Below are 13,715 nucleotides of genomic sequence, written 5' to 3' on the forward strand. Positions count from 1 at the left end.
ACACGGTCACATGGGCCGGGGTGCTCTATTATAATCGGTATTTCCCGAAAGTAACCCCTCGAAATCATACTAACGTTTCGGATCCTTCTGGTTCAAACACTTGTTGACCGCCTTGGTCATCGATTTCTTTCTCTTCGTCCTTCCATCATGTCGCGAGAAATAGTGAACATACAAGTTGGTCCATGAGTATCTTCTTCGCGATCGTTGTTCTGACTTCAATTTTCGTTGATTTAGGTCGGGCAGGTGAATCGTCGTGCATGCCATTGGTCTGGGTTCGGGGTTGTTCATGGAAAATAACATTGCAGGCAGGAAACCAAGTTGGAGAGGCATTTTGGAAGATGCTCTTAGCAGAGCATGGCCTCGACGATGCTGGGGTGAGCAGTTGCTTTGAAGTTTGGGACTCGGTCCACATAGATATTAGCTGACATGGTGGCTTCATATACCCAGATGTACAAAGGCAATGATCCTCAACAAATCGCACGAGTCCGTCATCATCAAAGTGCTTACTCTCAACCTCTGATCTCTGTCGTTCATAGGCAGGCGTATACTTTACGCAAGTGGACTCTAGTGGTCCCACCAAGTACGTTCCGCGAAGCGTTCAGGTGGATCTCGAATCCGGGGTTTGCAATCGCGTCAGTATGATAAAATTCAGTTATTGTACAAGGTTCTGATTTTTTTACAGCTTCGCTCGGGGCCGCTGGGCCAGCTATTCCGACCAGATACGTACTTCACTAGCGACTCAGGGGCTGGAAATAACTGGGCGAAAGGATGTAAGCCTCGTGTTTCTTTGTACTTCATGATCTGATAATATTTCGTAATGCTGTTTAGATTACACCGAAGGTGCGGAGATATCGCTACCATCCGCTTCCTGAGACGCCTCATGAGGTTGAAACTCAGGGGCCGAGTTGATTGACGGCATCTTGGATATTGTTCGAAGGCAATCCGAAGCTACAGAGGCATTGCAAGGATTTCAGATAATTCATTCACTTGGAGGTGGTACTGGCGCTGGTCTGGGTTCTCTACTTCTGTCAAAGCTCCGGGAGGTCAGCCTTGGGAGCACCGCCTAGTTTGAAAATGCTGACCCGCGAATAGGAATTCCCCGATCGGATGCTTTCTACATTTTCGATTCTTCCTGCACCCAATGTCAGTGGCTGACATCTTCCAGGCGAGGCTGATGGCTGACGTTGAGTTACAGGTCTCGGAGACTGTTGTCGAAGTAAGATATGACTTTCATTTGCTGGCTGATTTGGCGCTGATGTGTATCAGCCATATAATTCCCTTCTATCTATACATCAACTGGTCGATAACTGTGATCTTACTATCTGTATCGACAACGAGGCTTTGTGAGAATTTCCCGATCTATGTCGTTCGATTAAATTTGATAAAATCAGGTATGACATAGCCGTCCGCACTCTTAAAATCAAAAGTCCTGGATACAAAGATCTCAACGAAGTACGCCCCACTGGTTTACATCTGTGTGCCATGGCTCATTTTCTATTGTAGCTCATAGCCAAGGTCATGTGTGGCGTCAGCACCAGTCTGAGGTTTCCTGGTCAGCTCAACGGGTAAGTAATCCCTGATAAACCAGTGTCCCACTTCCAACAATTTTCTCAGTGATCTTCGCAAACTTGGAATGAATCTTGTCCCCTTCCCCCGTGTGAGTTTACTGAAATGCCTCTTTACCCAGTCTAACTCTGTGCTAGCTGCATTTCCTCATGCCGAGTTTCGCTCCATTCTATGATCCCAAAGCTCGGACATTCCAGAGACTCTCTGTATCCGAGCTCACCTCGTCGTGAGTAAGACATCCGTGTTACCCGGTTGTCGCTCATTGCGCTACAGGCTGTTTGACAAAAAGAATCTTTTGGTTGCTTCGGATCCTCGGTTTGGGTATGTCATATGACATACAAGTATTAATTACTCACTAATATTCGTAATTCCAGTCGGTACCTGACTGCAGCTTGTATCTTCCGAGGCAAGGTGTCGTCACATGAGGTACGCCAATCGTACATGTTTATGAAATATGACGTTTGATTCTTTTCCGTAGGCAGAGGTATAGCGTATTACTGTCATAAAATCACACTACTAACGCCCGTGCAGAGCTCAGTTATGCAGCTGCAACGCAAGAATTCGAATCTCTTCGTGGAGTACGCAAAAGCTCTGGTCTAGCAGAGGCTTTATTGATATATCTCAGGTGGATCCCCGACAACGTGTCCGTTTCGCTTTGCTCTGTGCCCCCTGTGGGCCAACCTCAGGCAGCGGTAGCACTTGCGAATTCAACATGTATACAAGAGCTCTTCAAGCGCAACCTTGACCAGTTTGCCCTAATGTTCAAGCGCCGTGCGTTCTTGCACTGGTACACAGGGGAGGGTATGGATGTGATGGAGTTCACTGAGGCGGAGAGTAACACTCAGGATCTGATGTACGTACACATCTGTGCCTATCGTACATCACTGACTGTTATTTATTTTATAAATACAGATCAGAGTATCAACAGGTAATATTGCATGTTTCTCGCGATAAGACAGCTGATCAACTATGTATCCACAGTATCAGGAAGCTACAGTGGAAGAGGAAGAAGTTGGAGACGAGAGCGAGCAATAATATAGGCTGAACACCGCGACTTGGTTTATCTTGCTTTCGTCGTTGTCGTCATCATTTCAGCATAGATCCATTTTTGCAGCCTATTTTTATTTATGCACGGAGATACTAATTGTATCGGATTGTTTTCCATGAACCACGACTGATGCTCACAAGTCCTGATAGGCTTGTTTCTGCAGCTTTATTCATTGGAGCTCGTCTGAGTGTTGAATATTAATTTTGGTAAGTTTGCAGTTCTCATGAGTTATCAAAACTGCTGAGCGCTAGTGCTTTATCAGAATCGCGAGACTAGCGTGCTAAGAATACCGCAATGCATTGGGTCCCTGTTATCTGCTACTTCTCATACACGACAGTGTTGATTTGCCGATAACTCCCAGCGTCGTTGCTAATACAGCCTCTGTTTGGCATTCCATCAGCGCTCGATGCAAATGGGGGGTATTATCGGCGTTCATACAATGTGCCTCTGAACGCTCGTGATGTTGGGAGCGGCCCGTGACCAAAAAACGACACCCGTCCGATATCTATAGCTGCAAGGCTTAGCCCGAACGTTCCTTCAGCAATGGTTTCGACAATACAGTGGCCCGAGCGCTTTGCTGACATCAAGCGCGAAATCGTGGTGGGAACCCCCGACTACGAGAGGCGCTTGACTGCGTCTTGGAACGATCTTCTCCAGGAACTCGATCAGCGCACGACAGAGATTATCAATGAGGGCCCCAACGCCAGTCATTTACCATTTTCCCCTTATGAGTAATTAATCGTTCCGTAGTACATCCCTCAAGTCCATTTCCAGTACCTAGACACGCTGGTCCCTGAGCAGCTTGATGATATTCGACGCGCGGGCTCTATTGTCATCCATGGTGTTGTTGAAGAGAGCGATGCTGCCGGCTGGAAGACCGCTTTAGAAGAGTTTATCAAAGCTAACCCTCACAACGAAGGTCGGCCTTTGGTTCCTTAATGAAAGCTCATTCTCTCATTCACGGCCTGCTAATGCAGGTTTTCCTGAACAGGACAAGCAATTCTTCTTCCTTGAGTTAGGAACAGTTCCGATCATCGTTCATGGACACTGATTCTACTTGCCAGCTGGACCCAAGCACAAGTACAAGCACGCGTCCACCCTAATATTCTTAAAGTTATCACTTGGCTCAATAACCTTTACCGTGCAAAGACAGACAAGAAAATGGAAGGCGTCGATCTCGACATTCCGTTGGTATATGCAGATCGGTTCCGCATTCGACACCCTGGTGTGCAATGGGATGTCCACCCCCCTCACGTTGATGGTGTGCCTGCCTTTCTTGCAAAAAAAAACGGGTTTTAATGTGCATACCAGGTGGTTCCATCGAGCGCTGGGAAGACGACAACTTCCGGAGGTACTTCGCGGATATCTTGAGTGGCAATTGGCGTCAGCACGACCCCTATGAACTCGAGGGCCGCCTTGATGCCCGCGCATCTTTACATGGAAGACCTGGTCAGGTATGTATGTTGTGACAATGCTGTTAAATGCAACCTTACCCTTATTTCTCTCAGACAACTGTATTCCGGACCTTTCAAGGTTGGCTGGCTATCAGGTCAAACTTCCTTTCCTTGAGTTTGGATACGAAGGTTGATATCGATTCCAGTGAGACCGCTCCTACGCAAGGCACCCTGAAAATATTTCCTGATGTACTCTTATCAAATGCATACACCATCCTCCGCCCATTCTTCCGACCGACCGTCCCCCTCGGCTCTAAGGACATCCTCAATCCGAAGAACTGGGTGTTAGGTCTGTATACAATGACTTGTTCTATTGAGTGTTTTCCTGAGTAATGAATAATTCTAGATATCTCCACCCCTGATTTCCCTGGCATTCAGCCTCATGACAGTGGTTGGGTCGGACCACGACCCACCCCAGAATTGCACCCTCATCTCAGGCTAGAGGATACCATGACCTCTGTGCCCAAGGTCAACCCTGGTGACATGGTATTCTGGCACTGTGTGCGTCATGCGTTTCCTGCTCTTCTCCCTTGTTAATTCTCAGCACAGGATGTCGTCCACTCTGTCGTGCAGGATCACACCGGTTCATATAACTCTGGTGGTAAGTCTGATTCAATAAGCTTCGTGCAAACGTTCAGATCTGACCATTCGGTGTCCAGTCATGTATATCGCAGCTGTTCCGCAGACTCCTTAAAACACAGCCCACGTCAAGAAGCAGGCTGAGACTTTCCTTGCTGGTACTAGCTTCGCGAACGACGGGACGGGCCTCCCATACGCTGGACTTGGGAACTGACGCAGATGTCGTCCAGCCTATCAGCCGAATCGCCATGGGTCTACCTGTTGCTTTTGCATAGGGACGTGCAATGTGCTCTATGCCAAAATTGTTACTGTATCTATATAAGTCATTATCATCAATATATATGTACACTACTATATCATCTAGCTTGGACGCAGGTTGTTCAATGGTTATAGTGCATGCTGTATAAATGCCCAGATTAGTGGGATGTATACTGGTTCAGACACATGCCCTGCCTAGATGGATGGGAAGTATGGGTTCCAGCCTCCATTACCGCCCTCACCAAGTAACAGAGGACTCTGAGACGTTGTTTCAGATGTCGCGAAGTCCGCAAGGGGAGGGAGCGTCCAGAGTGGCGACAATTCTTCAGCCGGCGAAGGAAGCATGGAAGAGGACTGCATAACCCCTCCGCTTAGACTCTCACACAAGATGATGCTAGGGGGCAGAAGCTCCATAGGGGACGGCGTGCCAGGGAGCTCTATGGGGCGAAGATAAACCTTCGGCGGCTCACGCGGATAGGAGGTCTGCGGCGGTAGATTTGGCGGGTGATGCGGAAGTGAATCCTTGAGATTGTGTCCAGATGAAGACTTCATGGTTGGCATTGTGCAAGCGCGAGGGATGGGTTTCGAAATATGTACGGACGGTAGAGCCAGGCCAAGTCCAGCAGGCAGCTTCGATATCGTCATAGGGGTGAGCTCGTAATCCGGAACAGCGCGCGTGTTAGAAATAACATCAAGACGAGCGAGCGAGCGTTTGTGAGAGTTAGGAGCAGCGGCTTTAGTGGTAGCACTGAATGGGTGGAGGGACAGGATGGAAGCAGCTCGTTTGCGTTGCTTTGTGTCCACCCGTAAGAACTTGGGTCTTGTCTTCTGGGGGCTTAGGGGAGCTTTCATATTCGCCCCACGAACATCATCATCCGACTCATATCCCACATCCTCCTCGACAATAGCGGGGTTTATGGTGAGACGGAACTTGGACTCCTTAGGGGTAGCGTCGCTGAGTGCGTGCGAGACCTGCTCGCGGGCTTTGGATAGCTTTGCGGATGCCGCAGCTATGAAATCCTTGGTCTTTTGGGATGATGTATGCAGATTTGGAGAGCTTGGGGGGCTAGCCGAAGCCTCTGTATGTAAGCTGGAAGCATCAGAATTGTGGTAGAAGAAGGATGAACTAGATCTCGAAGACGACAGGGAGGTTGACGAAAGGCTGTGTGCCCGAGAAGAGCGTTCAGAAGATGAAGTTGAGCTGGACATCATGGTTTCCTGTAGTAGAAGTGGTTAGGTTGCATTCGCTCGCACAAAGCGACTTATTCATCATATCCTGGTCTGAATCGAAATATCGGGCAGAGCACTGAAATAGTTGCTTGTGATAATGATACATCGTGAATACAAAGTACGAAGTTTCTACCATTTTGCGTAGGGCAAGAACTTGCCACTGTAATAGGATATGATCAGATGACGACCTGAACAGGAACATCGGACAAGACAATGCAACTCACTCGAAGGTCAAAACAACACGGTCACCCTTCGGGTCAGGCTTCTTGGTAACGTTAACTTTGCAGTCGATCATGGACATGATACCGTCGCCAAACTGCAGAAACCAGGTCAACATAACTAGGAGAGTCGAATGTCAAATATCTCACCTTCTCGTGAACGACAGCCTGATTTTGATCGAATCATGAGATTGCGTCATGGATGAAATCAAACACGACTGACCTTGATGGCGTGACCATACACGAGGACACTCTCGTATAGACGATAGAGGACGGGATCGGTGGGTGGCATAGGTCCAAGGCCACCACGGTTAGGCCACCAGTGAGAACCAAGCTCACTCTGGATGCTAGCAGTGGGAAGGTCCAGGACTTTCGCAACAGCTTCGAGCTCCTCGGGATTCATTTTTGCCTATGGGAACACATAAACGATCGCGAACCCAGTCATAGTGTACAGACAAACCTGTCCATAGAAAGCTGCAGCTACCCAGATCTCATCTCTTCCGATTGCCTTGGAAATAGCTTCAAAGGACAGTCCTATTTCGTGTTAGAGAATCCATAACTCAATGTCGCACTCGTGTCCATGCCTCACCTTTCTTCGCTTTAGCCTCGAACAGCGCCGCAATGATCGGGGGCAGGTCGGCATAAGGCAGGTTGTTCGATGAGACAGTCTTCCCAACTACTCAGTCAAACTGTCACAATGAAAATCAAGAAAATATTACTGACAGGAGCTTGCGACATATTGGATGAGTGAGTTTTGGGTGAAATGATGAGAACCCAAGTAATCTATCTCATTTATATCTACGCGTGCACGTGACTCGAAATGTCATGAATGAAAGGGTGGGAAGGAGTTGGGGCCCCGTTGATGGCGAACTCACGGAACCACGAGGAAGCATAATTGCAAAGATGCGAATTTTCTCGTCTTGACTCGGATTGGCCCGGAGACCTCAGACTAAAATTTCCCAGTGACTTCATTAATACTTCTCAGCCCTCCGAGCCGTGTCAACGACGGAACGGAACGCCTAGGACTTCGCGTGACCAAGCGGAGTCGGTGTATGCACACGAAGGACAGGGTATGGGTGACTGAGGGTGTCATGCCTTGGTCTCAGATTTGGCCTTGGCGGAACGCGTAGGACGTCACGGAACTAAGCGGAAGGGTGTTATGCACACGAAGGACAGGCTATGGACGGCTGAGAATATCATTTCTTGGTCTCAGGTTCAGCCCGTTCGCCATTCACCGGTTTCCATATCTCTTTTGTCGCGTGCATGAACTCGTACAACTGTCCAAGTTGTTCTGCAGACATCTGAAACCATGTCAACTCCAGTAACCCAAATCCATAGATGAGCAGAATCCTAATACCTTTTCGTATACCGTGGGATCTAGTTTTTTAAAGCTTCTAGAGTCCGAGGGGTCTCGAGGTAGCTCATCCAAGTACATCTTCCACTGTGTCAGAAATCCCATGATGTGTACTGGATTAGTAATCTCTCTATGCCTTCTAAATTCTTTATAAACAACGTTGTGAGCTGGTGGTGCATTACTATCGTGGAACACATACCAGCTTTGACATAGTCGTCGCCCAGTAAACGCATTTCGACTGGAAGCCTCCGATGTGCCCTGAGTAATCTGCGGTATAGGCTACAGCATGTCAAATGCAAGATTTGAGCTACTCGCCATCGCCAAAATATCAGTTAGACATACGGAATTGGGGGGTATAGCGTGCCGCTCGCCCGGCGCAGGTCCAAATGCTTCGTGGTCACAGATTCTGCGAGGCGGACAAAAGTACAGTACATTATGCAGTTCCTTCGGTTTGCCTTCGGCCCTTTGATGGTTGGTTTCGTTCCTTCGTAGTACTTCCTATCGTGCCCCCAAAGTTATCAAGAGCAATGTGCACGGAAACCAGTAAGTTTTGAACCCCCGGTGATCGTATAAAGGTAGGAGGAGTGTCTGCCAGCCTCAAACGGAGGATATCTCTTGCCAGAGGAAATAATTGCGATTGAAGTAGGGCTAAGGTGCAAGTTACAGTTCTAACCGAAAATTCAGGGTGCCCAAGTAATTTAGTTTGATCACGTGATGATAAAGTGTATGTCAGGTTAAGTACTATGCAAGTCTGTAGTACTCTGTACTAACACGAACCAAACGCTTCATCCTTGATACCAACGTCTGTAACAATGCAGTCATAGGAATCCGAGAGAAAAAGAGTACGGGCTCCACATCATACATTGTGAAATTTGATGCTCTCTCGATGACTATCGGCAAAGTCATCGTGTCGCCGTACTCCCAGAGCACGTTCGTACAGCTCTATGACACGGTGATAGATAAGTACTGCCAATGTTCCTGCCTTTTCCATGGGCTTCTTCAGTAAGGAACTGGATAGTTGACATCTCGTGTCCTCACTTGAATGCAAACCTATTTCGAGAAGAGTCTTCAATACCTTCTGACGAAGAGATCCCCGCGGCAAAACCTTGATGCAATAGAAATTCTTGTAATCATCACTGCGGTAATTAGCGAGCAGAACTTACGATGCTCAAGACTTGAAGCTACACGTCTTCTCCGAATGAGAGTGGTCCTTTCCGTGGTTTCTTCGACTTTTTCTTCGATGTTTTCTTGGTGGCTTCACCACTGCCATCCAAATCTCCAACAACTTTCCGCTTGAGTTTGTTGGATTGTTGTGCCTTCGCACCCGAAGAGGAAAACGACAGACTGACAACCTCTTTGCGCTTCTTCGAAGAACCCACGTCTGGTTTTGCATCATCATCCTTGGTGTCATTGTCGACTGTCTTGTTGGTATCAGGAAGTGGTGGCAGTCCTTTCTCTAAACGGCAGTCTTGTCAGAAAGCGGGAAGTTCTGCAAGGTGGTGATACGCACCTTTCCGCCTCTCATTCTCTGCTTCCCTCTCTGTGAGATGCTTGCCTTCTTTCAGCACAACTACCTGAGGTCTTTCATCGACGTCATCTTCGTCTACATTTCCGGGGTCATCGTCAGGTCGTTCGGGTATCGCAGGACGGACAGGTATCGGTGGACGACCCGAACCGTCGTCATAGTACTGTGGCTCATCCTCGTCTTCGTCTGTTATGCCCTGAATTTTATTCTGAAATTTCTGTAAAAATGCAGGTACATGAGATTGGTATTGTAGACGAGATGAGAGCTGTTGTCGGGTGGGCTCCTTGGCAGACATGATGACCTGATATGCAAAATATATAACTTGTATACTTGGATGGCAGCACTTGTTTGTACGTATGTATTGCATATGAGTAGTGTTCCGAGTCCCTCTGGCCTATACTTCTTTATATTGATACGTGCCATCTTCCTTGTTGATCCAAACTCTATCATCTCCCTGCTCGAGGAAACCTTTGGCGTCCTCCATGCGGACGGCGCAGATAGTAGCCAACTTACCCATCATATAGATAATTAATCTCAGTCCTGAAGCCTGTCTGTGCAAAAGCATGCACCTTTGTGGCCATGTAAGGCGCAACAACGAATAGCTGAGCCCACAGAGATACGTGGGCCAGTGATATTAAGATCGTGAATGGCTCCTTGACGCTTGGATGTTTGCATATATATGCATGTTAGTGTATGTTTTGCCCTCAAGAAATGATGCCTACTGCGGCAAATGATCATGTGCATCTCGACCAACGATCTCAAAGCCCAGCCCAAGTCTGGCCATAAGCCAATGCTGGGACTCACAGGAACCTGCAAGTGTACCACGACCCTTTAGGATCTCTCAGTGTCTATGCTCAATCGCAAGGGCTACTAGTACTACTGATATGCCCATTTCCCTCGACTCTCTCGATGACGATACCCTACTTGGTGTCTTTTTTGAGTTGACAGTTCCAGACGTGCTCAGCCTGAGACAAGTAAGACACTTTCAGCTCAACCGAGTGTTTGCTCGATCTTACTCAAAATGTTAGACATGCCGTAGACTGCGAGTCTTCTCAACACAACAGATTGTATGGCAGAATATCGGTTCTTCCCAGATATTGCAGCAGGGGATACCCTTCTCAAAGAAAGCCCTCTCGAGTTTCTCTGTTCATGATCTGGAGTACAGAGTACGCCGAGCATACCATCTAGGGAAGGCTTGGCAAGCTCCTTCAATTACATTTCGCCCGTCTGGCTTCGCAGCGAGCCGAGGGGGTCCTGTTCAAGACATCCACTTCATTCCAGGCTATGATCGGAGATGGCTCATCACAGTCTCTCAGGGTATCTGGTCGATGATCACACTCTGGGACCGCCATACCTTGACGAGAGTCACTTCTTGGTCCCCCCAAAAGGCCGTCTTCTCTGCTCTAGCAGTGAACACTTCTGAAGACTCTGAAGCTGCTCTCGCGGTGTCACTCCACCGATACGAGTCTGTATTTCCCTACTGACCGAGATTATCAGTGCACTGAAGCATTTGCAGTTCCGTTGTAGTTGAGATATTAGCTATAACGTCTAAAGCGCCAAACTCTCCGCTAGGTTTTGAATGCATTGCCCGACACAACACGTTGCGTCAACCAATCGCTATGCACGGGTCCTTACTGGCCTTGGCAGACGACGAAGCCGAAACAGTAATATGGAACTGGAAAACGCAGGAGTACGCTGTCTTGCAAAGTCCCGTCGATGAGGACCTTTGGCGGGTATGTCACCCCGTCAATTTCCAGCCTCATTTTCATCATTATGAGATCTGTAGAACCAATGCACTCAGGTCGTCTTTGCATACAAGACCATTCTTGTCGTTAGAGCTCGTTCAGTCCATGCATTTGCAGAGCCAAAACTAGAACCACATCCTAACACATGCGTCCATCACCCGTATGCCCAGAGCACATTCGGCTGGGTGGACGGTATCTTTGTCTCTATTTCACCATCTTCGCCCAAGGACCCCACAGGAATGAAAGGGCAGCCTCTGTCGGTTCTTGTGCGCAAGCAGATTGATGACCCGTGGTCATCCACCTTCAAGATTCAACTCTGGACTTTGAGTCCGTCCAATGAAACTACTGTCGACGGGCCGCATTATATTTTCCCTCCTTCTATGACCACAGAAATGCTCAGTCCACGTCGGGGGGCCCTACGATGCACCGACATGGTGCTTGGTCCGTATGGGACTGCGGTCTGGGTGCAACCAGAAGACTTTTCGGTTGCGGGCCTAATCTTTTCGAGCAATATGCCTGTGCCACAGTCTCACGAAATACTTGTAGCGGTTGCCTTTCCTGGATTGCTCAATACTCAGGGTGAACCGCAGGTCAAGTCATCGTGGAAGAATCTCGGCGAGAATTGGACATGTCTTGATTACGACGAGGAAAGAGGCTGCATTGCACTAGGCTCGGTTGTTGGCGCTGTCACTATCCTAGATATTTAAATTTTAATCACTATCAGCCCATCTGACTCTATACATGGCATGCAACTAACTATTGGTATGCTTTTGAGCGACACTAAAGCCATGTCATGTCAAGCCATCGAAATCTCTTGCAATTGTCAAGTAGATGTGATGCTGGAAACAGCAATGGTATAGACTATACATATTTTTCTGGACCCATGCCAGTAATTTCCTTTCGTTCCTAGATAGGATTACCCCAGCAAGTTTTCATTGGAAGGAAAAGACTCGGTGAGTGCCCCACGCATAAAACCATTGCGCTCGGCGGTAGGTAGGAGATGGACCTCGATACTCACGTGTTCCACTAACATCATGCGAGTCGTCTATTGTAGGAAAGTGACTCACTCGATATCGGAGGTGGTCAGCATGGCCAGGTACCCGAAGTATCATGAATATGGATTTCTGTTTTAGATGTGACCAAGCCTCGTTTACCAATTGGGTTACGCGAGGCGGAAGAAGGATTTCATCGTACGGGCCTGGGCAAGGTTCGCAACCGGTCGCTGGTGTGTGTAATACGCTCACCTAAATATGAAGTCTCCTACTAGATGAACCGAAGGAAGATGACTGTCCTTTATATAGAGCCTAAAATTGTTGGGTTCGTCTCCGGTAGTACCTATCAGGTAGCCAGTACGAGGTCAATTTCTACTAACATGTCGCCGACACCTGGAGTTCGTTCCCTGGAAGGGTTCAGTATGATTGGCACTGAGGTATATCTTCGGGATATCCGTGAGCAAGGCCAGGACTTGGATACTACATCACCAAAGTGAGCCGGGTGTGGGTTTCTTGGCGAGATGGCTGACGGGGCATTTTCATAGCGTCATTTTGATATTCGGGTGGAGTATGCTCCTTAACCTTTGTGTTCTTGAAGTCCTTGTCTAACGAGTCGCGTCCATAGTGGGAGCACAATTCAGACATTTGCGGAATTACACCCATGCATATACCAAATTATATCCAAACGCGTCTCAAATCGTTGTTCGGTGCAATACCGACATGCTCTGGACTACAATTAGTACTAGGGTCAGCACCTCAGATTTATTGCTCACTATTATCTTGTCACCTCAGACAATGAAAAGGAACGGCGCCTCATGCCTGTAATCGATGCTTTAGAAGCATTGCATTGCTTGCCGTCCTCTTCTGCCCAAAGGCGTCCCCGAATACTAACCCACGTGTTTTCTAATGGTGTGTCCGCCCAGACTGAAATCAGAACAAGCTAAAACTTTACTAGGAGGATCCCTGCAAGTGACATGTCTTAGTCACATGCTACAGCAGAAATATGGTTCTGCATCCGTTCAAGGACCACTCACGAGCGCATTGATCCTTGACTCATGCCCAACGATTACCAGATTAAAAGCGCTCAAACTCGCGTTAAGCGCTATCGTCCGGAACCCAATTGTCAGATATATCGTACTCACCTTCGCGCATGTGATGTACTTCGTCCGCTTCGGCCTATCTCTGCTGCTCGGTAGCCAAATGATGTTGGTTGCAGATGTCCACACCGACATGTGGAATCCCTGCGTCCTGCCTTGGATGGGCATCCACACACCCCGCCTCTATCTTTTCTCGCGCAAGGATAAATTGATTCTGTGGCAAGAGGTCATGCACCATGCCAAGACAGCAAAGGAGCGCGGAATGGATGTCCGGTGCGAGCTATTTGAAGAGAGCGAACACGTAATGCACATCCGGGTCGAGCCAGAGAGGTATTGGTCTTCGGTACAGGAGGTCTGGGTGGTAGCAATGTCCAAGGAGAAAGACGAACAGAGAATGTCGCAAGTTCTACCAGCTCGACAGCAAATATTGGGCCCTCGGCAGCATCGCAGTTTCCTTTAGCAGTAGCAGCAGTCGTTCGTAATTGCCCACTACATCCGTTTGTTGTGTCTTTCTACAATCCGAATGCAGTGGCCCGAGCTGCGAGACCCATCTTCGGGAAATTCACGCGAGCGTGGGGTAAGGTTGGTGTTCTTGGAGACTGGCAGTGGGCATCTTTCCTGTGTCCTTCTTTGTCCCCTTGGTGGGCGA

At 48.2% G+C, this 13,715-nt stretch overlaps 8 protein-coding genes across 8 annotated transcripts; 4 read left to right on the forward strand and 4 right to left on the reverse strand.

The window, feature by feature from the left end:
• Nucleotides 1-60: 60 nt before the first annotated feature.
• DEU56DRAFT_811368 (beta-tubulin 2) lies at nt 61-2,778 on the forward strand. The gene is made up of 21 exons (XM_041353551.1): nt 61-179; nt 302-374; nt 448-483; nt 537-632; nt 683-770; nt 829-840; nt 898-1,043; nt 1,093-1,143; nt 1,196-1,216; nt 1,267-1,343; nt 1,392-1,452; nt 1,504-1,565; nt 1,615-1,657; nt 1,704-1,792; nt 1,840-1,887; nt 1,941-1,992; nt 2,045-2,050; nt 2,098-2,144; nt 2,192-2,419; nt 2,479-2,494; nt 2,548-2,778. Exons 1-21 carry the CDS (start codon nt 148-150, stop codon nt 2,599-2,601), a joined length of 1,338 nt encoding a protein of 445 aa, XP_041207054.1. The 5' UTR covers nt 61-147; the 3' UTR covers nt 2,602-2,778.
• Nucleotides 2,779-3,157: 379 nt separating this feature from the next.
• On the forward strand, nt 3,158-4,861 carry DEU56DRAFT_902220 (uncharacterized protein; the record flags this gene model as incomplete). The annotated part of the gene is made up of 9 exons (XM_041356589.1): nt 3,158-3,320; nt 3,378-3,533; nt 3,592-3,628; nt 3,679-3,875; nt 3,926-4,068; nt 4,123-4,357; nt 4,415-4,569; nt 4,618-4,669; nt 4,770-4,861. The coding sequence occupies 9 exons, from the start codon at nt 3,158-3,160 to the stop codon at nt 4,859-4,861; spliced, it is 1,230 nt and encodes a 409-aa protein (XP_041207055.1).
• Nucleotides 4,862-5,100: 239 nt separating this feature from the next.
• On the reverse strand, nt 5,101-6,114 carry DEU56DRAFT_951013 (uncharacterized protein; the record flags this gene model as incomplete). Its single annotated transcript, XM_041359136.1, has 1 exon — nt 5,101-6,114. One exon carries the CDS (start codon nt 6,112-6,114, stop codon nt 5,101-5,103), a length of 1,014 nt encoding a protein of 337 aa, XP_041207056.1.
• A 150-nt stretch (nt 6,115-6,264) lies between these two features.
• Nucleotides 6,265-7,091, reverse strand: DEU56DRAFT_871966 (cyanate lyase C-terminal domain-containing protein; the record flags this gene model as incomplete). Its single annotated transcript, XM_041355747.1, has 7 exons — nt 6,265-6,295; nt 6,360-6,451; nt 6,504-6,521; nt 6,577-6,762; nt 6,814-6,887; nt 6,943-7,021; nt 7,077-7,091. 7 exons carry the CDS (start codon nt 7,089-7,091, stop codon nt 6,265-6,267), a joined length of 495 nt encoding a protein of 164 aa, XP_041207057.1.
• A 229-nt stretch (nt 7,092-7,320) lies between these two features.
• Nucleotides 7,321-8,370, reverse strand: DEU56DRAFT_421740 (ACN9-domain-containing protein). Its single transcript, XM_041346147.1, has 4 exons — nt 8,050-8,370; nt 7,907-7,986; nt 7,711-7,853; nt 7,321-7,654 (listed from the first exon to the last, which is right to left on the reverse strand). Exons 1-4 carry the CDS (start codon nt 8,139-8,141, stop codon nt 7,550-7,552), a joined length of 420 nt encoding a protein of 139 aa, XP_041207058.1. The 5' UTR covers nt 8,142-8,370; the 3' UTR covers nt 7,321-7,549.
• A 518-nt stretch (nt 8,371-8,888) lies between these two features.
• Nucleotides 8,889-9,527, reverse strand: DEU56DRAFT_739281 (uncharacterized protein; the record flags this gene model as incomplete). The annotated part of the gene is made up of 2 exons (XM_041348716.1): nt 8,889-9,163; nt 9,218-9,527. The coding sequence occupies 2 exons, from the start codon at nt 9,525-9,527 to the stop codon at nt 8,889-8,891; spliced, it is 585 nt and encodes a 194-aa protein (XP_041207059.1).
• A 448-nt stretch (nt 9,528-9,975) lies between these two features.
• On the forward strand, nt 9,976-11,742 carry DEU56DRAFT_811380 (uncharacterized protein). Its single transcript, XM_041353552.1, has 4 exons — nt 9,976-10,206; nt 10,261-10,697; nt 10,749-10,965; nt 11,019-11,742. The coding sequence occupies exons 1-4, from the start codon at nt 10,117-10,119 to the stop codon at nt 11,682-11,684; spliced, it is 1,410 nt and encodes a 469-aa protein (XP_041207060.1). The 5' UTR covers nt 9,976-10,116; the 3' UTR covers nt 11,685-11,742.
• Nucleotides 11,743-12,022: 280 nt separating this feature from the next.
• Nucleotides 12,023-13,526, forward strand: DEU56DRAFT_889024 (uncharacterized protein; the record flags this gene model as incomplete). The annotated part of the gene is made up of 5 exons (XM_041356256.1): nt 12,023-12,462; nt 12,515-12,537; nt 12,595-12,716; nt 12,773-12,878; nt 12,925-13,526. The coding sequence occupies exons 1-5, from the start codon at nt 12,245-12,247 to the stop codon at nt 13,524-13,526; spliced, it is 1,071 nt and encodes a 356-aa protein (XP_041207061.1). The 5' UTR covers nt 12,023-12,244.
• Between the last annotated feature and the right edge of the window lie 189 nt (nt 13,527-13,715).

The sequence above is a fragment of the Suillus clintonianus genome (genome assembly GCF_016758775.1).
Source record: "Suillus clintonianus strain FC179 chromosome Unknown DEU56scaffold_49, whole genome shotgun sequence".
In the NCBI taxonomy this organism is placed as follows: Eukaryota; Fungi; Basidiomycota; class Agaricomycetes; order Boletales; family Suillaceae; genus Suillus; species Suillus clintonianus.